We start from the raw sequence: 26,096 nt of genomic DNA on the forward strand, positions 1-26,096 counted from the left end.
ACCATATTTTTAAAGATAGCAGAAACGTTTTTGGTGCTATACAGAATCATTTTCAAAAAAGTTCTATATGGAATCATTAACAACATTCTCCATCAATCTGAAGAACCATTTCACTATGCATAGAACCATTTAAGCTAAGCCTGCAAATGGTTCTTTGAGTGTTCATGGTTCCATTTACTATTTTTTCTTCTAAAGAACCCTTGAAGAACCATCTTTTTGTAAGATAGCACAACCTTTTTGGTGCTATATAAAATAATAAACGGAGACAACATGTTCTCAATCAATTTGAAGAACCATTTCACCATGCATAGAACCATTTAATCATGAAAAGGGTTCTTTGCATGTTCATGGTTCCATATACCATTTTCTCTATTAAAGAACCCTTGGAGAACCATCTTTTTTAAGATAGCAGAAACGTTTTGGTGCTATATAGAATCATTTTCAAAAAGCTTCTATATAGAAACAGAGACAACACATTCTCCATCAATCTAAAGAACCATTTCACCATTCATGGAACTATTTAAGCATGAAATGTTCTTTGGGTTCTATACAGAATCATTGTCTTTACTACAGAACCCTTGAAGGACCATCTTTTTAAGACTGTAGGTCTGACCTCCATGTATCCAGTCTATCGATGTTACAGAACAGACTGGATTGAAACTGAACTGAATACGGTTCTTGTGAACGCAGCACTGATGGTGAAACAAACGCATGAGGATTCATGTCAGGAGCTCCTGTAGAAACATAGCAGTGATTTTTATTGTTTTCATTTGCGATACCAATATAAAACCATCACCAACACACCACAAAGCGCGCAAGCAATCTTGAGCCTGTCCTTTAATTGTGAAACACTGGCATAATATCTCACAGTTCCCGTCTACGTTCATCACAGACACTTCCATGAGTTGCTCTTTCGCTTGGTTCTAGTTCAAAGGTCACCTTGCAAGTCAAGCAACAGTATAAGACCTGGAAGATTTGGGAACACAGTGCAATCAGACCATATAAGATCAAGAAAAGGAGAAAAAAAAAAACATAGAAAGAAAAATCAATGCAATGATCTATAAAACAGTCCACTCATAATAAAAGTCGTCATTTAGGCGTCAATACAGATACAGTGACTTGCATTAATAGACACATTCCGGCAAATAATGTAAGTTAAATGTGTTCGTTATCGCACTAATGACGGAAAGTCGTAGAGAACACTCAATAGCTACATTTCCAAGAGTTTTAGAGCTTCAAAATGAAGCATACAGTCGTGTGCGAAAGTTTGTGCACCCCGGTCAAGTTGATTTTCTAAGTGTGAACAAGTGAAGACATCCTAAGAGAACACACTTCGGCCCATTTTAATGCACAATTACTGTTTATTTACTGAATTTAACATTAAAAAAATGTGGTCTGTGTGAAGGTTATGGCACACTTTATACTGTATGTATTGTTTTTTCCCCCCAATATGTTAAACTCAGCAAATAAATAGAAATTGCGCACTAAAATGTCCAGAAAAGTTATATTTAAGCTTCTTCCCAACATATTTTTACTTAGAAGTCAATAAAAAGGGTAAGTTTTACTGAGAGCGTTTACAAACTTCTGCACACAACTGTGCACTTTTTAAAAGGAAGCTGCTAGTAATACTTTACAAATGTCGACAAAACCCAAAACTTTAGTGAAAAAATGGTCGATTCTTAAAATGTTGCGAAAATCTATACTGAAAACTTTTTTTTTTCCGAGGAATAAAACTTTGTTCACAAATATTAATTTATGCGTAAATTCTGTGAAATGTGACCGATGTCAACCCACATAAAGACAAGAGGTTTGTAAAAGAAATGCTGCCTCTTTTTTAGCACTTACAGAGAGAGATGTCAGAAAAAAGCTACAGCTTTTCTAAATGGAAAGTGCTCAAACAGCTCAAATGGTTTACAACAGTAATAAAATAAAAACAAATAAATAAACAAAATGTCCTTAATATAATAATCAGTTATGGGGATGTCAGTGAAGCCAAAGCTACATGAGTTGTGATGTGCATGAAATTAGAAATGGAAATGTGTCGAACACAAAGTTTTTTTTAATTGATAAATCAAAATCTAAGCAGTTTTTTTTTGCACAAAATGACATTTTATCACCAAAAATACCTGAAATTTGGTGGAAATGTAGCTATAGAGGTTTTCTAAATATACGCTATGGCACTTCACTCAGCCTGTGAACGGGTTGCCGTAATGACCAGTAATGTTCAGTGCGCCATTGAAAAAGTCAGCAGGAGCAAAGTATGTGTAGATGACATAACACAGAATGGACATGTAGTCCAGCATTGTAAATCTGCATATCTGCTATTACAGAAGAACGGTTTATTAGGCTGTTATCTTCATCACGTCCTCTGAGAGCTACACTGTAGGATATTGCATTATTGAACATGGCTTTGCACTCAGCGAACCTTCCTGCTGTCACACATGGCATAGTGAGTATCATCATGTAGCCCTTGATGTCTGAAACGCAGCTAGAGTCAAGGTTACACCAAAACACAACCACCGAAACGAAAGTGACGTTAAAATAACTGCAGTTCGAACACTGAGTCACTCTGTTTACCTGATTGGACATCCTTGTAAAGTGGGACAGCCTCTGACTTGGCAAATGAAGTAAAAATCAATGTGAATGAAAGTCACGTTTGGATGGTGCAATTATACTGTAGTGGATCTAAAGCACTTGGAACCGTCACAGAGCACACGGCAACACTGATAACACTGATAGTATCTGACGTGTAACCGAAGGTCACTGAGCTTAAAGTCAGTGTGTATTGCAGTTTTCGAACTTTGACTTTTGACTCTGAGGAAGCAACTCAGTATTAAAAACCTGAACAGGTGTTATTAGGTTTCACGGTTGGACTGAGAAATGTTTACCTGAAATTAGGCTTTAAAAAACTGCGCACAAAATAAAAACCTTCCTCTGTAACTTTGCCTGATGACATAATTTCCACATGGCTTATTAAAAGAGATTAACATTATATATACAGTGCTGTGCAAAAGTCACCCTTCATTTATTTAATTCCAGTCAAAACAGCCATAGAATACAAGTTGTTCACGTTTCAGGAGATGTTTCTGAGGAAATTAGCTGTAAAACTATCAACCTGCGTAAGTAAGGAGAACGTCAAAGGAAAATAAGTGGAAAAAACAGTTCCCAAAAATTGAGTTCAAAAAATGATTAGTAGCTCTAGAGAAAATGGGACTCCTAACAACCACCTGGAAGACCTGGTCGACACCAAAGATAAACAGCACTTAAAGCTTTCATCTTTGAGAGAGAGGAGAAAATCAAGCTGCTTCAGATCTGAAAACATCCACAGGTGTTTCTGTCCATCCTTCCACTGTGAGAAGACGACTCAGCTCTGTGAGTCTGAAAGGATGTGTAGCTGTTCAAGAAGAACCTCACTGAGAAAAGGAGACAGACATCAAACAAAGAAGCTGAACGATGGACTGACCACCCCAGAGTCCAGACCTCAACATCACTGAACGTGTTTGATTACTTCAGAAAATGATCAACCAGCTTCTAAGACTGAACGTTGGAGATTCTTTGAGAAGCTGAAAGTGAGTCTCCTGAAAAGAAGGGAAGCTGGAATAAAAGCAAAGGGTGGACACAACAAATACAGACAAATTTCCATTCTGAGTTAAAAACGGCCTGAATGGCCTTTTTGACTGTAAATATTAAATAAAGGAAGGGTGATACTTTGCACAGTACTCCATTATATATATATGAAATGTACTCACACAGTTTGGGTTTTCAGGTACAAAAAAATAAAAAGAACAACAAAAATGAAATACGCAATATTTGTGTATAGCTGTATGCAAAAGTTTGTGCACCCTCAAATGACATGTTTTGTTGATTTTCTAAGTGAAAACCAGTTAAAACATCCTCTACAGAGAACACACCTCTGCACATTTTAATACACAATTACTGTTAATTTAACATTAAAAAAAAATGTGGTCTGTGCAAAATTTATGGCACATTTTAGACTGTATGTTTTATTTTTCCCCAACCTAAACTCAGCAAGTAAACAGAAATTACGCATGAAAATTTCCAGAAAATTGTCATATTTATGCGTAATTACTGTTTATTTGCTAAATTTTACATTTTGGAGAAAAAATAAAGCATCAAATGTGTCCTTTTTAAAAGTCATGGCACATTTTACATTTTGAGTAATCTTTCCCCCAGTATGTTAATCTCAACAAATAAACAGAGGTTGTGCATTAAATTCTCAGAAAATGCCATATTTTAGTGTGTTCTCTGCAGACAATGTGTTCATTTATTTTCACTTAGAAAATCAATAAAACGTCATTGTGCAGGAGTTTTCAAACTTTTGCATACGGCTGTATATGTGTGTGTATAGTTTTGCATGAAATAAAACTATATAAAATATAAAATAGTAAACTGCATTGACACCTCATTCTCTGTGTAGAACCGTGCTTGTTGCAGTTAACAGCAACCGTCGCGAATTTTACTCCAAAATAAGTGTAAGTGAAAAAAAACAAGGTCCTCAATAATGAAGTCAATCCTTGCCAACACTTCAAAAAAGGCTATCTAAGAAGGGTTCTGTACGTTTCTATACATTCTTATACGCAGTGAATATTACTGAAGTGCAATCAGTTGCAGTGGTCCTGGTCTTTTACAGCACGTAATAGTCATAACAATACAGATAGGGGATTGTTGCCGTAGACACCGTAATTCGAAAGCGTCAGGGGGTCCCAGTTCATTGGCTGAGGTTCTCTAGGTCCCACCATGTGCTCAGTGATGTATTGCGGGAGGTTCCTCTCAGAACAGCGGCCATAGCTGCTTCGGCTTAGCTGCTGTTTGACTGACAGCCGACAACTGTTCCAAAGCTCATGGGGGGTGACAAAGTGGGGGCGGAGCCTTCGGGGGAGGGCAGAGTGACGCAAGCAGCTGATTCCTCTTGGACACCCCCAAACACTCACATTACACAAATATCACCTGGCCTCCCCCACACACGCGCATGCACACACCTGCCTGGCTGGACGTGTGTGTCGTGCGTTATACGGGGGGAGGGGGGGCTGGTCTCTGGGGCAGAAGTTGAGCAGCCGGAGGGGGCGGCCTGTGTGGGGAGAGAGAGAACGTTCCAGAAGTCAGGGTCCAAACAGTACTTGGACACATGGGTTTTGAATTAAAGGGCTCGTATGACAGACAAACAAAATTTCTCACTTTTTTAAAGAAGAGTCAGTTTAGAATGTAAACACTGTAAAGTTTACATTCCCTGTTAACTCCCTGGTAGCTTGAGTTTCCATATATGGCCATTTGGAATTCACTGTTTTCGTGATGCCCCAAATACCAACACGTATACATACGTTTACATACGTTCTCTTAGTTTAGCAGCACTCATTCACACTGAATGTTTCAGCCTGGACTGCTTTTTAAACAAGGCACAATTCAGAGCAGCCAGTCAGAACAGAGATCATATATATAGTCTTAAAAGTACTGAAACAAAATTAGTCTGTTTAAAAGGTATTAAGAGAGTTTTGGAACTGGTCATGTAAAAATTAGGTACGACTTGTTTTTGTTTTTAATACATAAACCTACACAAACTTTATAAGTCGACCTTAAAATGCACGAAATGTGTAAAATATGGGCCTTTAAACACTGCGATTATTTATACCTCAACATACGAATATAAATACAGCTCACGGCTGCATAAAACTCCATAAATACCAAATAATACAAAAACACAAAAAAGTAAAGCACAATAATAAGAATTCATTGTTAAAGGGTCCCTGAAGTCCATGTATAACCAGTTTTTGAACCAGTCGTAATTCACTGTTACATGACCATTTTCCAACCTCTCTTTATCCCTTAGATTAAAACAGTTTTTGTTACTGTGCCTTTATCTGTTGTGACTGGTGGTGCTTTATTGCACCTCATTCAAAAAGCAGTCTGGGCTGAAACATTCCTGATAACTTCAGTGTGAATGGGTGGAGCTAAACTGCTGCACACTGAATAGGAGGATAAATGTAAATGTGTTACTATATATACACTATACACTCCCTACTATACATGGACTGTATGGACTGGTGAGTGAACCAAGGAAGGAAAGGAAAGGAAAATTTGGTTTTCCATCAAACGGGCCCTTTAATGATCACATCCCATAACAGTGTGCTTTAGGTAAAGAATATTTTGTGTGTAGTTGAGTTGCTATGAGGGTTAATTCATAATTATATTTTGAGCTTGTATCTTCATTAGTTTCTGAATTACAGGGGCTTTAAAAAGTGATTATGGCTGTAACTTCTGGCTAAAAAAAAAAAGTGCTACAGAAAAACGTATAAAAGTTACTTTTTTTTTTGAAACACTGATTCTAGATGCATGAAACTTCTGAGGAGTTCTGTGGTTTAAGGTGTGTTTAACTACCAAAACCGAAGATACAGAGATATGTGTTTACCTTTTTATATACGTACATACACTCGGATTCAAAACTTTGTAGTCTTTGCTGTAAAAGCAGTATGTGGGTAGATAAATACATACATTATTCTTATATACTACTGTGCACCTTCACAAGTTTATGCAATTACAAGGAATTAGTGAGAAGCTGTAAATAAATGAATAAATCACTTAAGTTACTTATGAAATGTTAGACCTGAACGTGTCCTGAATAATGACCAGAGCTGTAGATTCTAAAATGACTGCATGAAGCTACAATAAAATAAACATCTATACTGCCTTGTATTTCAAAAGTTATAATCTTGAGGCAATTTGACCGAAAAAAAATCTGTAAATAAATAACTGCAGTATATTATTTTCTTGAATAACTTATTGTTGTTGCCAAAATACTTGAAATATTGACTAAAACATGTAAAATTACTTATTGAATTGTTAAAGAGTATTTAAATCGTTTTTGTTTAAGTTACTGTATATAAAATAATCAATAATATTCAAATGAAATATGATTCCAAACATTTGAACACTAAATTTTTTTTTTATCTGAAGCAACTTTGGAGCACTTTATATCTCCCCACTCAGAACGTGTCTATTATTTAACACAATGTATTATTTCCCATGATAAGATTGTTCTAATATTTAACGGCTCATAAATCAGAAACCTAACAGTTAACCTAACAGTTTAAGACTAAGACTTAATTAACAAGAAGCCTGTAAAATGAGCAGTAAACATAAAAACACTGAAAGATCTGACGCACTTCAGTGTGGAGATATCATGGAGGAATATTAATGCATCTAACATCGGTAGTTCACAGGTATTAACTTACGAATGCCAAGGCATTCATTTTAGGGCCACGCCCACTTTTTTAGAACCTGTATATCTCAAATCCTAATAAAAATACTAGCAAAAATTTAAACAATAGCTACTGGAGATAATATAATATCTTCAATGTATCAAACTAATCTCAGTCGACTGGAAACGTTTTCTGAAAGTCTGGTAATTTAAAGAGAATTTACCCAAACTTTGAGTGACTATGAAATATTACCGTGAAAACGGAGGGCGTGGTGGTCGGGTGGCGTACGCTGGCGCTGACGAAGTCTTGCTTGTCTGAACCACCTGCAGAGAGAAAAGGTCATAAACACTTTATCTGCATACAAAAACCCCTCAAACCCCACCTCTCACACATCTATTCATTAGGAGAGATCAGTTTGAGATAACTGCCAAAGCGATCAGCAGCAGAGGCTCTGCAGCCCTGTCTTAATTCAATGGAGCGTAGTGAGGATATTCCAGTGAGGGTCAAACTTAATTACAGTGAGACTCACGGAAGCAGACCAGGACCACAGTGACCGCTAATGAAAACACTCTGTGCTGACAAAACAGAATATTTCACTGTATTTTACTTTCAAGCAAATTCAAGAGTAAATTTTATTTTGTTTATTTGTAAACAGTGTAAATGACTAGTGATGAAATCAGAGACCACCCTTCGTTTGCTTAATTTCCCGTCAACACGGCTGTGAAGTACAAGCTGACCAATTTTAGTGTCATGAAAAAGTACTAATATTTAGCAGGATACAACAGTGCAGATTAGTGTGTCCACCTTTCGGATTCCGTTCTTTTCAGGAGACTCACTTTCAGTTAATAAAAGAAATCTGCAGGAATGCTTTTCCACACCTCCGAAGTTCAGTCCGAGACGTTGGTCGCATTCTCTGCTTCAAAATCCAAATACTGGACACATTCAGTGGTGTTGAGGTCTGGACTCTGGGGGTGGTCAGTCCATTGTTCAGCTTCTTTGTTTGATGTGTCCGTCTCCTTTTCTCAGTGAGGTTCTTCTTGAACAGCTACACATCCTTTCAGACCCACAGCGCTGAGTCGTCTTCTCACAGTGGAAGGATGGACAGAAACACCTGTGGATGTTTTCAGATCTGAAGCAGCTTGATTTTCTCCTCTCTCTCAAAGATGAAAGCTTTAAGTGCTGTTTATCTGATGGGGGCAGTTTTGGTGTCAACCAGGTCTTCCAGGTGGTTGTTAGGAGTCTCATTTTCTCTGTAGCTTTTAATAAGACCAGTTTTAGAAACTCCTGTTTTTCCTGATATCTAATCTCTTCAGAAATATCTGCTGAAAAACGAACAACTTGTACTTCATGACTGATTGACTGGAAATTAAAAAAGTGAAGGGTGGTCACAGTATTGTATATAATATAACTGATATATTGCAATATTAAGTGAAGCAGATGTTACTGAATATTCCATGGTTTAGGATGTGTTATTTGATATAGAATTGGAATCTGTACATCGGTACGTTATAGTTATGTTGCAATATATCAGAACTGGAATATTTTATTTATTACGGGTTTATTATATTGTGAATTTACCATTCCTTGAATTCGGAGCACACATTAGACATTCATTTAGTTCTACACATTAACACAAGGCTGCTCCCTTGTATTTTGAACTGTAACTCACTGTGAATATCCTCATTACATTACACCTACATACACTTTAACCCATGTACCGTATAAAGCAGACAAGGCATAATCATTCACATTGAGGGAAGGAATTCAGGAGATCGAGGGAAATACAGACAAACAGAAGATCATGCATAAACAGAAAAGGTGGTTTCCTTCAGGTTCAGCTTCAGCCATGCTCAGTAAAGGCAGATTAGTCAGACTATTACCACAACAACCTAAAACCATAAGCGCACAGCAACAGAACCCCTCCACTCTGTCTGCACACACAAGAAAAAGTTTCATTTCTGAGTTGCTGTAAATGAATCCAATGAGGATGTGCAGAGGTTTAGACCGTCTCAGAGGGGTTTTGTGGCTGCGGAGGGGAACATCGTCCTTTCGGCACACAGATAATTAGACGGACAGAAAAGAAAAGAGGGCTGTGACGGAGCGCAGGAGCAGAGGAGGGGGCAGGACAAGCAGCTGCAGAGTCGTCCCGTGGAGCCAATTAAAGCCTGACCGAGTTAAATATACACATTCAAAAACATTTACCTCCTCAGGTGGCAATAACTGAGCCTGATGCTTCATGATAAACAGGAGAGAGAGAACAACGTTGGCATTACGAGTCAGTTTTAAGCTATGGGGAGATATTTAGAAGAAAGTGCTAGAAAGTGGTTTGTGGAATTAAAAGTTTCATCGATCTGAAAATACACAATAATTCAATGTTATTGGCTATTTATACAGCAATTCTTTGTCTCAAAATCTGATTGGCTGAACAGCTTTATATCTGTGTTATTACATTAGATGAAAGCACAATTTTCACCATGGCTGTAACGTTTCACCAGCCAACAGTTGCTAAGTAACAACAATTGTAGCTTTCCTCTAAGGTGATGGAGCTACCAGAGAACTTGTAGAGAGGAGATTTAACACTCTGTAATGTCTTCTATCTTTCTCAAACGCTAGAGGGCGCTTCTGAGTAAGTCCAAAATGAATGGAGCATTTGAGCAAAATTCATTTTAGTTTATAAATGCTTCAAACATTTTTAATATAAAAGAATACATTAATTTTCTGAACACAGAGCAGCATAAAACACTTTAACACTGCTGTTGTATTCTTGAGCGCTTTGGAACTTGAATTACAGGAGTTTAAAAAGGCGCCTCATGTTCGTTCATGCCATCAGTGAGCACGAACAGCCAATGAGCTGCTCTGCTCGCCAACCAATCAGCACTCAGTAACAGTAATGTTAGCGTCCTGCTGCCCAAAACCTGTTTGCTAGAGAAAAAAGGAAACATACAGGTGAGTTTCCTTTGCTTTTTTAGTGAAATACATTCTTCTACTTTATAAAAAGAAAGGAAAGTTCTGGGTGAGTGATTACGAACTACTTTAACTATTAGTTTTTAGCTGTTTAGCTCCTTTTACTCCCATTCATTGAGGACTCGCAAGGGGGCGCCCTCTGCTGTTGAGCAGTCCTGTTTTTGATATAACGAGGGAAATAGGAAGAGGCCAGGCTCCTCATAAACTGGCTCTGGAACTACATTTTGACAGAAGAAACTACTAATGCCTAAAATTGAAGAACATTTTCACTGTCAGAACTAAACCTTGTTTCTCCATGTTTTTTTTGGCTTTTTTTGCCTTTTTCTGTGTGAAAATTTCACAATGAATGGATCAGTTAACCATTACAAGCATTATATATTAAGATGTTTTTCCTTCTACGTCACAGTTACTGTTTGGAGCTTTTGTTCTGATAGTCATGATATATTTTAAAAAACATTCAGGGTTTCTTTGTCTTATTTTTTTCTTTATACTGCAAAAATGTTGTATGAAAGCAATATAACACTGACGATCACGTGCACTCACTTGTGTTCTACTATCGAGATGTTTATTGTCTGTCTTCTCAAAGTATGGATGCAACCTGCCTGACCAAGATGACCACGTTTGATACATGGAATACATGAGTTATAACTACACTAGACTATGTATTTGACTTAGAACTACACTAGATGTCCAAAAGTGTCCAGTCCACGGCTTCTATTTAGTGAATTCAGCTACTTTAAGGCACACCCATCGCTAACACAGGTGTTCAATGACCAAAAGACTGGGATGCTCTGGAGCCGCCTCACATGAGCCTAACGTCAACATGCCCAATGCAAAGAGTTGGCTAGAGGGGTATAAAGCCCCCCAGCATTGGGCTGTGTGGTTCTCTGGAGTGACGGAGATCCACCCAATATCTTTGGGATGAGTTGGAATGTCCAGAACTGATCATCCAACATCAGTACCTGACCTCACTAATGATTTGTTCACACAGCAGGTAAAAGTGGCCCAAATCTGATTTTTTCCTTCCTTTGTGGCACAGATGTGCTGTCTGTGTGCCAGGGTGAACAGCAAAGCGTCCAATTTGGGACACTTTCATATGTGGTACTGAAATTCGATACGTATCCAATATGCAGCAATGCAACTCAGTCTAAACAGCCAGATCTGAATTCATGTAACTTTCTTTCGTCAGTCTAACTCGACATCCGTTATCATTTCACGCTGCTGAGACCTCAGAAACATTTGGGGTGATGTTTTGTATTAGAAGACACTAAAGGGTTAAAGCGCGTTCTGGGCGACGAGCCCAGCTGTCAGCCTTCGGAACTTCTTATTAGCTCCTGTGATGCTGGTGAAGATGAAACCAGGACCTCCAGAAGTGGCTGTTACTGTTACATCCATTTTGATTGTTTACCTCTGGATGAGCCGCGTGAAGCAACGTGAAGCGTTGTTCTTTTGCGCATGCGGATCAGTTTAAGAGCTGATCTGTTCAGACTGATGTCACATACAGACCACATTTAAAAGATATTGTGAACAGCCAAACAAAAAAAATCTGATTTTGGTGAGAAAATCAGGTTCGGCCCACTTTTACCTGCTGTAAAGCCTTGAAGTATAGAGCAACTAATACCTTTGATTTCAGAAGAAACGCTGGATGAGCAGGTGTCTACAAACTTTTGGACATGTTGTGCATAAAAGCTAAGTCCAGCTCCATTTGTGGAACTAGCCCTGATAGTTACGCTGTGCTATTTGCTGTTCAAAATGGAGACAAACGCAGAAACAAGGCACATTTTCCTCACTACTCAATACAGATTAGTTACACACTACATCTACGGTTAACTCTGGGTTAGCTGTAAGTTTAGTATGTTTACTGAGGCGGTGTGTAGGTTAAGTGAGCACAGTGTGGTGACGTGTGAGAGAGACGAGCATATTTGCTGACTCACTCCATCTTTCACTATGCTGCTGGCGTTTCCTCGCTGATTTGCAGGGGTTCGGCTGTTGTTGGTCTGAGGCCTGCTGTCCGCTCTGCGCCAGCAAACAAACAAACACAAGTAAGACTCTGCAATGCATCAATATTTCAACAGAAAAAACTCATTTACACCATGAGCAGCAGTATTCAGTGACTTAAACTGTGGGCAGGACTCACTCGTAACCCTGAGAGCGTTTTTTCCTGCAGAAGCGTCGCTGAAGCTCATTCCTCCTGAAGAAGACGAAGAGACCCAAAGCCAGGAGAGGAAGAATGAAGAAAAAGAACACCAGCAGACCATCTCTTGTAGAGGTGTCTTTATCTGAGAGAGAGAGAGAGAGAGAAAGAGAGAGAGATTAAACCAATACTCCACTTCCACTAATGGGTATTTGCTGATTGGTTCCACTTTATTTCTCAGAATGTAGTTAAACAGCAAACGCTGCACTGCTTTATCAAACTTTATACACTTACTTAATAAAGACATTTAACTGCCTCAGTTTAATCAGCTACCTGAATGACCTCTGTAAGAAATAACTGCAGCTAAATGACCTTGAACAGTCCTACACAGTATCACGGAAACATTCCCCCTGGGAATTGTTTGGCAGCAGCAGCAGGAAACATTTCAGCAGCAGGTGTTGTGATACAAAAGGTCCACAAAGGGGAGCTAATGGGAAAGTGGATCTTGATTCTCTAAGAACTGTTTGACTGCATTCAAAATCACACGCTGCTGTACTACGCAGACTAAACTAACAAATGTGCCACTAATAATTATACTCTGTGTCATTCTCCACTTGGAGGGGAAACCATGTCACGAAGGTTGCAGGGCTTAAAAAGATGACTAATTTTCGGCACAGCTCCAAAAAGTCAGCATGTACATTTACACAGATGACCTTTAACACCTTTCCCTTATGATTTCTCTGATTTTTCTTTTTTGATCCTGTTTCATAGTCGCTCTGCATCTGTAAAACATCTCGAAACAAAACCAATTTTCAACATTTGAGAAACTATTTTTAATATAAAACAATATTTTTAAGAGGTTTGTATAAATTGTATAAATTCATGAAAAATAAAAGAAATTCATGTTTACCTTTTATATCATTAACATTACACTACATTTAAAAAATGCATTTTATTCTAAAAAATCATTTGTCAGAGATGTTGGTCACTGGTGTTATCAGGACTCTTATTTTACATTTTAACACAGTATTTTCAGCTCTATTAAACTGCCTCTTTGGGTCGAGGCTCATCAGAGAGGAAGCATCTCAAGTCTCAAGTCTACATTAGCTCACTACATTTCATTAATTTATTAATAATTTCGCTTATCAGGCAGCGCATAACTTCTATGTGTCACTGGTGTTATGTGCTTTAATGGCTGGGTAATTAAAAAAATTATTTTGTCCAAATAATGCCATAAAAATCATTTTTATTACTGATTTTAAATACACAAGGTCATCTGACCCATAATGAGTTGGCCAATTTACAGAATCCTCAGTTTTACCCAGAATGTCACTGGAGTCACCGTCACTGGTGTTACACCATATTCATACAATACCAGTGACTGTAAAATATGTTTGAATTAAGCTCTCCTTTTGGCATATATATGATAATAGGAGGTGTTAATGGACATATTAAGATTATTTAGTTTTGGGATGAATGAAACTAATTTTTAAAAAAATGTATCCACCTAAATTCCCACTCCAAATGGAGAGCGACCCATTTAGCAGAGAAAGATGCAGTTTTGTAGACTAATATTGTCTCTTATGAAGCTTAGCATTGGAATGAAGAACCTGCCCTGATCCTTTTGGTCAAAATAATGCAGGCTTATATTTACCCACATTAAGGGCTCACAATGCGTAATATTTAGCAGTATGCCTACCATTCCAGGTGGGTCCGCTGTCTATGCTGCCGCCGTAGCCTGCAGATTCACAATGTGGAGGTTCCCAGCCATTGTCACAGTGGCAGTTTTTATTGCTGTTACATACCTACGGTCAATAAACAACACATATATAGAGTAAACGTTTATTATTTTTGAGTCTGTGCGTTTGTAAGATATCGTAATTGTGGGTTACGTATTATAATGGGCACTCACCCCGTGGCCGTGGCATTTCTTCTCTACATCGCAGTCATAGTTCAGCACGTCTGCACTTCTGCACTCGTAGTTTTGGCAAACCTGTAAACATATCAGACAATAAAATAAATCAGCAAACTGCTGACTGGCTTTCGGCTTAAACATGATATCGGCTCTTATCTGCCTGCGTTTTACACACAGCTCCTCGGTCTCCGCTCCGCTGTTCATACGCGACTCTCCGCCTGTTTCTCCGCTCTTCTAGTGCTCTGATTGGCTGTTGTTTGAATCCCTCGTTGAGTAAGGCTATGTTCACATTACCAGGTTAAAGTGGTACAAATCCTATTTTTAGCCCTAATGTGACTCGGATCTGATGTTTTCAGGGCTGTGTGGACGCAAATCTGATCCGTTCAAATCCACCTGAGCCACTTTCATATGTGGTCCTGGATCGGATACGTATCCGATTCGTGGCCATGCGACCTTAATGTGACGCTCAGATCTGATTTCATGTGCTTTTTTTGCACTGCGCTGCGCCATCATTCAGCGTTACCATGGCAGCAGCGCCGAACGGAAGTTAAAGCCTGTAAACGGTTGAAAAGCAGCTCATCTCACCTTTTTCTCCTTCGTCTCTCTCTAATAATGAAGCTGAGAGCTGATCAGAGTTAATTATCTTCAGCGAAGCTCGTTCTGCTCGTTAGTTTGTGCTGATGATGCACGTGATTCATTCACAGACGTTACTGAGTAGGAGGTGCGCATGAGGGTCATTTCAGGACGCCGGTTCGTCACATTAATGACAGATTTGAGTCACTTACCTAAACGAGTGTGAACCATCCTGTCAGAGAGATCGGATTTGAGCGAAAAATCGGATTTGAGCAATGAGGCTTGTAATGTGAACGCAGCTTAAATCTCTGACCATCTCACACTGCAGGCCTTGTGAACGTTTCGAGTCATAAATATCAAACATCTGATAATATCGGAGGGTCTCCGGTCACTTCAGAGTTCGATCGGAGGGCTAAAGATTCACTCGTTTCTCCGCTCACACCCGCGCCACCAGCCACTTCAGATCGAGCTCCCGACCTGGAAAATCGCTTCAGGTTGTGAAAATTTGTCGCAAGGGGCAAATCGATCTTAAAATCAGGGAAAAAAATCGTGTAGAGCTGTAACAGTTCACAAAATTCATAAATCGATTCACTATAATATGGTGGTGCCACAATTCGATACAGCATAAATAAGCTGACACCAACAATGTGCTTTATGTTAATATGTTGATGTTTATGGTGCATGGTGACGCAGGGGGTAGCGCTGTTGCCTCAAAGCAAGAACGGCCTGGGTTTGATTCCCTGGCCAGGTGACCAGCATCCTTTCTGTGTGGAGTTTGTATGTTCTCCCCGTGTCGGTGTTGGTTTCCTCCCACAGTCCAAACACATGAAGTCAGGTCAATTTGACACACTAAACTGCCCCTAGGTGTGAGTGTTAGTGAATGTATATGTCTGTCTGTCTGCCCTGCGATGGACTGGTGACCTGTCCAGGGTGTATCCTGCCTTCCACCCCGTGACCCAGAAGGATAAGCGGCTTAGAAGATGTGTGTGTTAATGTTTATATTTTAGTTTATAAGAGCACTCAAAATCATAAAAATACAATCGAGTCCCGTTCTAACGCTCAATGTCAGCCTCAATCTAGCACACTAGACTCAAGACAGTATTAAGATCTGCTAGTCACGATACAACAATACAACGCAATTTAAGTCAATATAATCCGATATGCTGCATTATTATCTCTAATTAAAGTAGCGATATGCCTCTGTTTACATACTGAACATTAAAACTACTGGGCACAGGACTTTATCAGTGTGAATATGTTTATATCTGGTACTTTCAGACCATGTCTGTCAATCAGCAGAGCGGAAAACTAAACTAAAAATGGCACGAGTGAACGTGTTTATGCGGGTGTGTTTTCGGTCTGACCTTGTTCTCACCACACTTGGTGCCCTCGTTGACCATGCCTGGGTCAGGGACGTCTGAGCCCAGCAGAAAGTCCACTCCCCAGCAGGTGGTCCCACCAATGGGGGTCTGGATTATGGAGGGCTTGATGCCAAATATAACATTCGACTGAACGTTCTCACACTGAAGCTTCCCACACATGGCATTCCTGAGAGAGAGAGAGAGAGAGAAATAAAGATGTGTAGCAACTGTTCTAGGTTAGACAAGCTTTACAGAACGTTTACAAAAAATCTCAACCTAATCACAGAAATTTCTAAGAAATCGTAGCAGTCAGCTTTCCTCAAAATGCATAAAGTGTTCACAATGGACCCCTGTTTAGTGTAATTAAATAACATTGAGTGTCCAGTTAAAAATGCTGCACTACCAAGCTGTTTTTTGCTGAGTATAACACACTGGGAAAAATAAAACAAAAGTATGACGTGCCATAACTTTCCCACAAGGCACAGTTTGTTTTCTTTTCCCCCCCCCAATGTGTTAAATCCAGCATTTTGCATTTAACTGTATGCAAGTATAGTGATAAGTACCATCCAGAACACACTGAGCTCAGTCAGAGGGTCTGAGTTCAGATATGTAACTGCTTCAAGCAGGAATATCAGCTCTTTCCCTTCTTTTCTTTTCTAATCAAACAGTTTTACACACACAGCGTTAGTACAGCTCAGGAGCTGCTCTGAAACTACCACACCACCATCATTGTAAAAAGTGGGAGTGTGAGATTTGACTGGATCTCTATGAAGGTCACTTTTAACTCATGCTTCTAGTGCAATCAGAATGGACTGGAACACTGCTTAAAATAGTCGGATGGTCTAAAAAAACACACGTTTATTGTGTTAATATTATTGTTTTTGAGGTTGATCTTGCAATGAGAATGCGAATTCACAGCCTGTAAAATGCTGCTGGAGCCAGATCTGTCTGAATGCAGCTTTTCTGATTAAAAAAAACTAAATGTTTCGATCTTGCATCAAGTTGAACGTGGTACTTCTTATCACCCTGCACAGCTCATCCATGGAGGCAGCACAGATAGATTAGTGATATCAGTAATGTGTTGTGTGTATGTATGTCTCTCTGCTGTACTGTACCTGCTTTCACACCTCTTGAAGCCATAGCTTTGGTAGCCACAGTTTCCAAAGCGATCACCTTTAGAGTTTACATCCTTGAAACAAGCCTCAGGAGCAGCCTTCGCATCTGTTCACACACACAGAAGTATTAAGAGTTCACTTTCGGTGTTCTATTAAATAACCTGTATTTGCCAAAGGATAAAATTATGGAAAACATTAAATTCTAAATACATTTCTAAATATTTCTAATAGTTTTATTCAAAATATTTGGAATATTTAGAATAATTTTATTCTAAATATTTGAAATATTTAGAATAATTTTATACTAAATATTTGAACTATTTAGAATAATTTTATTCAGAATAAAATTATCCTAAATATTCCAAATATTTTGAATAAAACTATTATAAACATTTAGAAATGTATTTAGTATTCTATGTTATTCTTTTCTTCTACTCAAAGCATCATGAAGTTCACTTTGTAAGCAGTTACTGCTGTAAAACTACTTGTTTTTATATCAAAGTCACAATTTGAAAGAGTGAAAGTCACAAATTTTAAATGGGGAAATTTAACCTAATTACTCTGAGCTCAACTGGCAATCTGACATACTACATTCACCATTGAAGCCTCAAGTCTGAAACCATGGCTGTGCTGGACTCACTCAGTGAAAAACAAGTCTAAAAAGTCATTTATAGAAAATAATCACAATCAAATCACAATCGCAGAACTGGTCGGAAAAATCAGATATCAGATAATCAGATAAATTCAGATACGCTATGAAAGTTCAGCTTAATACATTAACCAATCACTGAAGAATCTCATTGCAGTAAGGTTAATACAGCATCAGATGGCGCAGTTGAGTCTTGCCACTGCAGTCCTTGAATGCCACAATGATCTTTTTGTATCATTCTACTCATAACTGAGCTGAAAAGCTTGAGTCTATTGTCGGAGACAGACAAGAGGCATTTTAAGTGGCCCAGTATATAGTAGCTGGGCGTATGTTCAAGATGTCTTTTTAAGAATGAATACAAAGAAAAGTCTAGATTTTATGGACAAATTCAGTTTTACACATCCAAGTCTGTACCTTAACCCTTTAAATCCCAGGGATCTATTTGTGAGTCCACTCTTAAATTCCTCACCTTTGTTCCCACAGACCTTACACTTTAGTCGCATGGTAATACTGAATAATTCGAATAGCTAACCAACCCTTAAAAATACATACTTATTGTTTGAAAATCTCCTGCTGTACTTACTGGGGCCGAATATGGCTTGACACTGGCTGTCATAGTGCTGGCACTGGCCGTTGTAGCAGAAGGCCTGGCCCTGTCGGCATGGGTGGCCGTTCTGTTTGAAAACGTCACTCTGACACAGAGCTGACGAGCCGTTACAATACTCAGGCAGATCACACTCATCTGTGCTGCTCCTGCAGACGGTGCCACCAGGAAGGTACTGAGAAAGAGACATTATAGATCATTTGTGAGTCACTGATCTGAAGACAGATCGGAATTTCAGCATGCTGGAGGTACAAAACATAACAGTGGGACCATGTTATCTCCGTTCCTCACGCTACCTATGTCTCAAATGCCTCTTCTCACCTCTTGTTTACTTATTCATGTACTACAGCTCACTGTAACCAGTGGAGATATTACAGATTCTGAACTTTCAAACTGTACCATAACATTCTGACCACCTCCTTGTTTCTGCGCTCATTGTCCATTTTATCAGCTCCACTTACTATATAGGTGCACTTTGTAGTTCTACAGTTACAGACTGTAGTCCATCTGTTTCTCTGATACTTTGTTAGCCCCCTTTTACCCTGTTCTTCAGTGCTCAGGACCCCCATGGACCCTCACAGAGCAGGTACTATTTGGATGGTGGATCATTCTCAGCACTGCAGTAACACTGACGTGGTGGTGGTGTGTTAGTGTGTGTGGTGCTGGTTCGAGTGGATCAGACACAGCAGTGCTGCTGGAGTTTTTAAACACTGTGTCCACTCACTGTCCACTCTATTAGACACTCCTACCTTGTCAGTCCACCTTGTAGATGTAAAGTCAGAGACGATAGCTCATCTGCTGCTGCACAGTTTGTGTTGGTCATCCTCTAGTCCTTCATCAGTGGTCACAGGACGCTGCCCACAGGACGCTGTTGGCTGGATACTTTTGGTTGGTGGACTATTCTCAGTCCAGCAGTGACACTGAGGTGTTTAAAAACTCCAGCAGCACTGCTGTGTCTGATCCACTCATACCAGCACAACACACACTAACACACCACCACCACGTCAGTGTTACTGCAGTGCTGAGAATGATCCACCACCCAAATAGTACCTGCTCTGGTCCATGGGGTCCTGACCACTGAAGAACAGGGTAAAAGGGGGCTAACAAAGTATCAGAGAAACAGATGGACTACAGTCTGTAACTGTAGAACTACAAAGTGCACCTATATAGTAAGTGGAGCTGATAAAATGGACAATGAGCGCAGAAACAAGGAGGTGGTCATAATGTTATGGCTGATCGGTGTAATTACCCCATGCAGTAATAACTCTAGACCTCAAAGGGGGTTGAAATGTAATTAAAACATTAATCTAAATAAATATGAGGATACATTTGAGATTAATACGTTAATGTTTGTGGCAGCGATGTGTATGTGTGGGTTTGCGTATGTGCGTGTAACAGTGATCACCCTGCAGTGTTTGCAGCAGACTCCATAGGCGCACTGCGCTCCAGCTCGAAGCTTGCACGTCTTGGGCTCACAGCAGGGGTCCTTCTCACACTCCTACAACACACACACGAAAATCTGAGCTCTCTGCCTGCGACAAAACCACACACACTCTCTCTCCATCAACATCGAGCTGGATTATTTTTACTTGGGGCGGGTCTTTAATTAAGGCGCTCACCAACAACATCCACGGTCTTAACAGAGTATAAATCTGCAGTATGTAGTATTTACAGCAATAACTGTGGAGTAATTCTAACAGTATGAATCTGCAGTGTGTGTAGTTTTACAGTTTGACAGTAATAACTGCAGAGTCAAATGCCTTCTGTAATAGGCTGAAGCTGGAGCTCCCTCAGTAACAGTAGTCCTGTTCCAGTCCACCCCACGCTATGCAATAACAAAGCCTGCTAACGGACACGGCTTAACGGGGTGCTGTTATTGTTACTGAGTGTGTCCTGTGGTGTGATGCTGACCTTTCAGTCTGGGTTATCGTTGGGAATTTGGAGAAACTATGCAGATACTTTTTACTTTCCTGACAAATTTAATTGCACAGCCTCCTGTGGGAAAACTAATCCAGCTCAAATAGTGCTTAAGGCTTCACACTGTAAAATTGACTGCTATATTTATATTTTTTATTCTGACGTGATCATTCTGCTGTCAGTGAGTGCTGCACATCTGTCATTACAGGGCCAAGTACCTTGTAAAGACCTGTAAACATATTTTATCAACAACTTAAAGCTGTTGCTGACCCACTGTCCACACATCATCGTCAGGCCCAAACCTTGTATTTTTAACATTTCTGTATAATTTGAAAACTCCATGATGAACAGATTAACAGAAATAGTCACACTAGTGTCACACTCAGGCCAAACAACCACATTTGTGTCATTTGAACCTATTAATCTGAATGTAGCCTTAGCATTAAAGCTGTTTCTCTTTGTTTCCATGCAGACTGTACTGAGCTGAGTGGACTTGCCTCCTCAGAGCCACAGTCGCACTCCTCTCCCACGTCCACCAGCTTGTTGCCGCAGTAGGGGGCGCTGTAGGCCTCGTCGGGCCGCGGGACATTCAGCAGGCAGCTACCTCCAGCGTTCAGGATCATCTTCTCAAAATCATCTGCACTGCAGCTGCTGAAGTTGCGTGATCCACTGCGAGAAGAGGAGGCATATGAACGGTTACTGGAAGGAAGGAGGTTACAACCATTTAATCACGCTGTAAGAGAAATCAGATACGACTGATTACGGGAGAGATCAGACTCTGCAACCAATACTCTGACTATCATGCCTCACTGAAACAAGAAGACATTTCTTTTGTGATTTTTTTATGACACATATGAAAGAAAGAGTTAAAACCTGTTAATAAAGAATGTAAATTAAATGCAAATTCATTAAATGACCACATAATAAATAAGGTAATAAGTAATACATTAGGTAATTACAGTATAACAGTAATAATGACTCTAGACCTCTACATAGACACATAGCCCTACACTCACGTTGCCCCTGAGTTCATGATGCAGCTGCCCACGTCGCATCTGCACGACCGTCCGTCGTCGTGGTTCATGCCCAGGTTATGGCCCAGCTCATGAGCCACAATGGAGGCAAACGACACCACGTTCTTATGGGTGAACTAAGGAGAGGACGAGTTGACACACAAACATGTAGGCAGTATTAGTCTGAGTATCAAACTAGGCTCATGCAGCAGATGAAGCTACTGGCAGCAATAAGGAAAGAGATGAGACCAGGCAGAGAAACATACTGCATTAATCCCACCGCCATGACTCCTGGAACAGGCTGTACCCACAAACGCCATCCCTGCTGTACCCCCAAACCCCTTCTTCCTACAGAGAGATAGAGAGAGAGATACAGACTGTATTTAATAATAATAATAATAATAATAATAATAATAACAACAACAACAGTAATAACAACAATATTACTACTACAAATAATGATAATAATAAAACCAACAGTGATGCAGCTCAGTGCTGATCTATAAAAACACTAATATGTATTATCCAAAATAAAAAAATTAAAATTTAGAATTATAATTTTACATAAAACAAACATACAGATTAGATTTTAACATAAATAGAGGAATATGAAAGAAAATATGAGTCAATCTTATGGACCTATAAGTCAATCTAACAGCAAAATAAATATAAAATGGAACTTTATGAACAATAGAAGACAAAAATAAACTATAAAACCAACTAAATAAAACTGTGTAATAGTACATTACACTGTCTCACTCTATTTATTGGTGTAGGAAAGTATTTATTTGTTTTATTTTATTTTATATTTATTATTTATTTACCTTTTTTTTTTTCAATTTATTTTTTCGAAAATGCCTGTTGTTCTTTACATTGTGTGTAAATTTCATGATGAGAAATGTCCCAAAATGACCTGGAAATAAGTCTGGTTCCATTGACTTTTATTAAAAGTAAAGTATGTTTTTTCCTTCTCCTGTGAAGTTACCATTTTGGAGATATGAGGTTTTATGGCTCATAAAGCAGTTATGGATGTAAAAGATATCATATAAACCCTGAATCAGATTTAGCGTGTTTCTGTTTTGGGGAATAGAGCAGAGTGATGTGGCTGTAACGGTGCTGTAATAGTGTGGAGTCGGAGGTGAAAGACAACTAACAGGATGAGCTGGGCGCTGTCATGGCGACGGCGGGACACCAGCTCCTTTTCCCTCCACTGAGTGAACCGGCCAAGAACTTCACCCGCACTGCCGTCCGTATTGATGGGGTTCACCACTGACCAGATCTCCAACCCCACCAACACCACACGGATATTCAGAGGGACATACATCTGAAAGAGAGAGAGAGAGAAAGAAAGAATGAAAGAAAGAACAAATGGTAAAAAAGAAATGATGAAATAAACAAAGTATATATATATATATATATATGGACTTACACTGTCAACAAAGTTGGCGAGCTGCACCATCTCTTCTCTCACCGCGGTCTGATTCCTGTTAGTGTAGTTAAACTGCAGAAGAGAGGGAGAGGGGGAGAGAGAGAGAGAGAGAGAGAGAGAGAGGGTGATGGACTGTCAGGTTGCCTGTCTGTTACACACACATTCAGTGATAAATGTGAGTCATGCATTTCTGAAAAGCCGTCAGCGCTCAGAGTCAAACCATTATACATATACAATAGAGAGAGACAGACAGACAGACAGACAGACAGAGAGAGTGGGAGAGGGGGAGAGAGAGAGAGAGAGAGAGAGAGAGAGATGACAGAAAGACGACAGAGAGACGAGAGAGAGAGATGACAAAGAAAGATGAGAGAGAGGAAAGAGACAAGAAAGAGACGAGAGAGTTAAAGACGACAGAGAGAGAGAGGAGAAAGAGATGAGAGAGATGACAGAGAAATGACAGAGATGACAGTGAGGAGAGAGAGAATGACGACAAAGAGAGAGAGAGAGAGGGAGATCAGAGAGAGAGAGGAGAAAGACGAAAGAGACGAGAAAGAGACAAAAGAGAGAGATGACAGAGACAAGAAAGAGAGAGAGGAGAAAGAGACGACAGAGAGAGTGAGAGAGAGAGAGAAAGATGAGAGTGAAAGATGGAGGGAGATGACAAAGAGAAGAAAGAGATGAGAGAGAGACGAAAGAGAGGAGAAAGAGAGAGGAGAAAGAGAAGACAGAGAGAGAGAGAGAGAAAGATTAGAGAGTGTGAGAGAGAGAGAGAGAAAGATGAGTGAGAGAGAGAGAGAGAGAGATGGAGAGAGAGATGACAGAGAGAGGAGAAAGAGATGAGAGAGAGAGACAAGAGAGAGAGGAGAAAGAAAGAGAGAGGAGAAAGAGATGACAGTGAGAGCGAGAGCGAGAGATGGAGAGATAGAGAGAGATGACAGAGAGAGGAGAAAGAGATGAGAGAGAGACGAAAGAGAGAGGAGAAAGAAAGAGAGAGGAGAAAGAGATGACAGTGAGAGAGAGAGAGAGAGAGAGAAAGATGAGAGAGAGGAGAGAAAAAAAAAAAAATCCAATTTACACAATTTTCCTCCTCAGTCAGCCAAGACTTGTTTTGGTGTCCATAATTATGCTATGGGGCTAACACTGGTACCACTGGAAGTCAATAGTCACCCAAATCTTTTCCGTAAATGCATCCCCACATCGTCTCTCAACCCCTTTAAACTGCATCCAGGTCTTAATTGAGGTTGCACAGATTTGTGTTCTGCTGAAATCTGACTCATTTCCCTTTCTCCTTCTTTATATAAGTGGATTATCTGGTATCTGAAGATGAATAACTTGTACTTAATGTCTGTTTTGACTGGAAATTAAATAAATGTACATGATATACATGACAGATCCTCCCCATGTAAAACTAAACCAGCTAGAATAGTGCTTCAGTCTATGACATCATTAATGCTGTCAGTCTGGACTTTTTGGCCCAATCTTATTTCACCCCTCGCCCCCACCATTTACCCCTAGCCCTCTGCTGTGCGCGTTCACGTCTAGGGGTAGGGTGTCCCAATTCTTGTTGAGATAGAGGGGTAGGGGCGAAGCGTTGGGGCTACATGGCCCTCCAAACGGAGGTTTTTCCAGAGGGTCCAAACAGAGTGATATGAGAAAAAAAGAAAAAACGGCAAGATGGCTAAACAAGAGACCAAAGAAACCCACAAATGTGAGAATTTTCTCTGTTGCAAAAAATACGGTAACCACTGTATTATCTTAGTTTAATGTCGTTTCAGTGTATTAAGGTCGTTTTCTTCATAACAAGCATAAAAAAAACCCTGATAGCATGCTGATGTCTCGGTAGCTAGCTAGCTAACTTTCCCGTTCCACCTTAAATAGTCCAGCAGTATTGATGCCTGTAGCGCCAGGATGGAACTGCTGCACCATTTAAGGTGGAATGAGAAAATTCAAAAGAGAAGCTGGTGAATATCTGACTTCAGCTTCGTATCACCAAAGAATCAGGGGTGGGTGATAATAAATAATTGCCCCCTCTTTGAAAGCATTTGATGCGCTAAATGTAACTAAACCCCAGCAGTGAGGTTGCTGAACGTTTCCCTTCTCTGCTGTCACTGAAGACGGGCTGGGTCGCCTACAGAGCACCAGTAGTAGCCTGCTAATGACGTATTGTGGTTTTGTTTTTTTTTATTTGAGGGTTGTCCCGTTTCGTACGTCAAGATTACGACCACTACCCCTTTTAACTCAGTTCCAAGGGGTTAGGGTGACACTCGAAAACAAGGGGTAGAAAGAAGAAATGGGATTGGGCCTTAATGCCTTTTAAGTGTCATGTTAACATGAGAATAGAGCAGGTGTCCTGCGTTTGTTCTGTTCTGCATTGAGATGCGCAAGAGCATCTCAAATCACAGGCCAACCAGTCAGTCTGCTGCTCTCTGAAAGGCCAGGTTTAGATACATTAACATTGCAACCTGTGAAAGCACAACAAACCCAAAGGTCTGACTGATCTCAGCTTGCGAGCTCTCCTCCATTCTGAGCTTGTGCTGAAGACTCAAGGCCTGATCATCAGACCCATCAGTCTGTCAGACACAGTCAGAGCACCCTCACCCACTGAAACACACCAGCTGGGACAGACTGACAGCATTCATTATTTTAAATAGACCATTCAGTCTTGAATGCCGCCTCAATGGATTACACCGTGACTGAACTGGACGGGGTGGCTGGACTTCCACAGAAAGCAAAGCCAGTAAAATCAGCTTAACCAGCTTAAACACCGCAGTCTGTTGTGAATATTCAGAGGTGCACCAACGCTGCACAGCTGTTCTTGTTCTAATGTCAGTCTGAAATGCTGTGTGTCCTCAGGCGGAGGTTCCAGCTGTGCACCTTCAGAATTAGTACCAAAACATTGTGCTGGCTTTCATGTTAGAAATCAACATTCATAAAGCATACATGTTTTACATGATGTCAATATGGACTACTATGCCATTGTACTGACAGACCTCTTTCAAAATAAAAGTCCTCTTTTTGTATTTTGTTACAAAATCTCTACTATTTTCAGTGAAATGCCTCATTTCTGGACAGCCAAAATAAAAAAGACCTTGCTTTGCCCCTTTGGTCATTAAGTGCTTTGACACTTAGGCACATATCACCTATACCTTCAACTTATTTTTATTTTTTTGTTTTTTCTTAAGTATTTATATTTTGCAGGGTTAATTCA

The 26,096-nt window shown here is 39.8% G+C and overlaps 1 protein-coding gene across 2 annotated transcripts in view; it reads right to left on the reverse strand.

The window, feature by feature from the left end:
• Positions 1–732: 732 nt before the first annotated feature.
• The window catches only part of adam9 (ADAM metallopeptidase domain 9), a 68,744-nt gene continuing 43,380 nt past the window's right edge, over positions 733–26,096 (reverse strand). Inside the window, exons 8-23 of one of the 2 annotated variants that reach the window (XM_036578256.1) lie at positions 22,889–22,960; positions 22,614–22,783; positions 21,726–21,807; positions 21,463–21,596; positions 20,944–21,115; positions 19,935–20,027; positions 18,509–18,704; positions 17,277–17,382; positions 16,165–16,348; positions 14,225–14,305; positions 14,012–14,117; positions 12,316–12,457; positions 12,113–12,194; positions 9,417–9,446; positions 7,467–7,537; positions 733–5,089 (exon numbers count right to left, since the gene is read on the reverse strand). In XM_036578256.1, coding sequence (XP_036434149.1) covers positions 5,029–5,089; positions 7,467–7,537; positions 9,417–9,446; positions 12,113–12,194; positions 12,316–12,457; positions 14,012–14,117; positions 14,225–14,305; positions 16,165–16,348; positions 17,277–17,382; positions 18,509–18,704; positions 19,935–20,027; positions 20,944–21,115; positions 21,463–21,596; positions 21,726–21,807; positions 22,614–22,783; positions 22,889–22,960 — 1,782 coding nt within the window. In that variant the 3' untranslated portion in view covers positions 733–5,028. The remainder of the gene's footprint in view (positions 5,090–7,466; positions 7,538–9,416; positions 9,447–12,112; positions 12,195–12,315; positions 12,458–14,011; positions 14,118–14,224; positions 14,306–16,164; positions 16,349–17,276; positions 17,383–18,508; positions 18,705–19,934; positions 20,028–20,943; positions 21,116–21,462; positions 21,597–21,725; positions 21,808–22,613; positions 22,784–22,888; positions 22,961–26,096) is intronic. The other variant, XM_036578257.1, reaches the window with a different exon arrangement.

This window comes from Colossoma macropomum, unplaced genomic scaffold, assembly GCF_904425465.1.
Source record: "Colossoma macropomum unplaced genomic scaffold, Colossoma_macropomum, whole genome shotgun sequence".
NCBI lineage: Eukaryota > Metazoa > Chordata > Actinopteri > Characiformes > Serrasalmidae > Colossoma > Colossoma macropomum.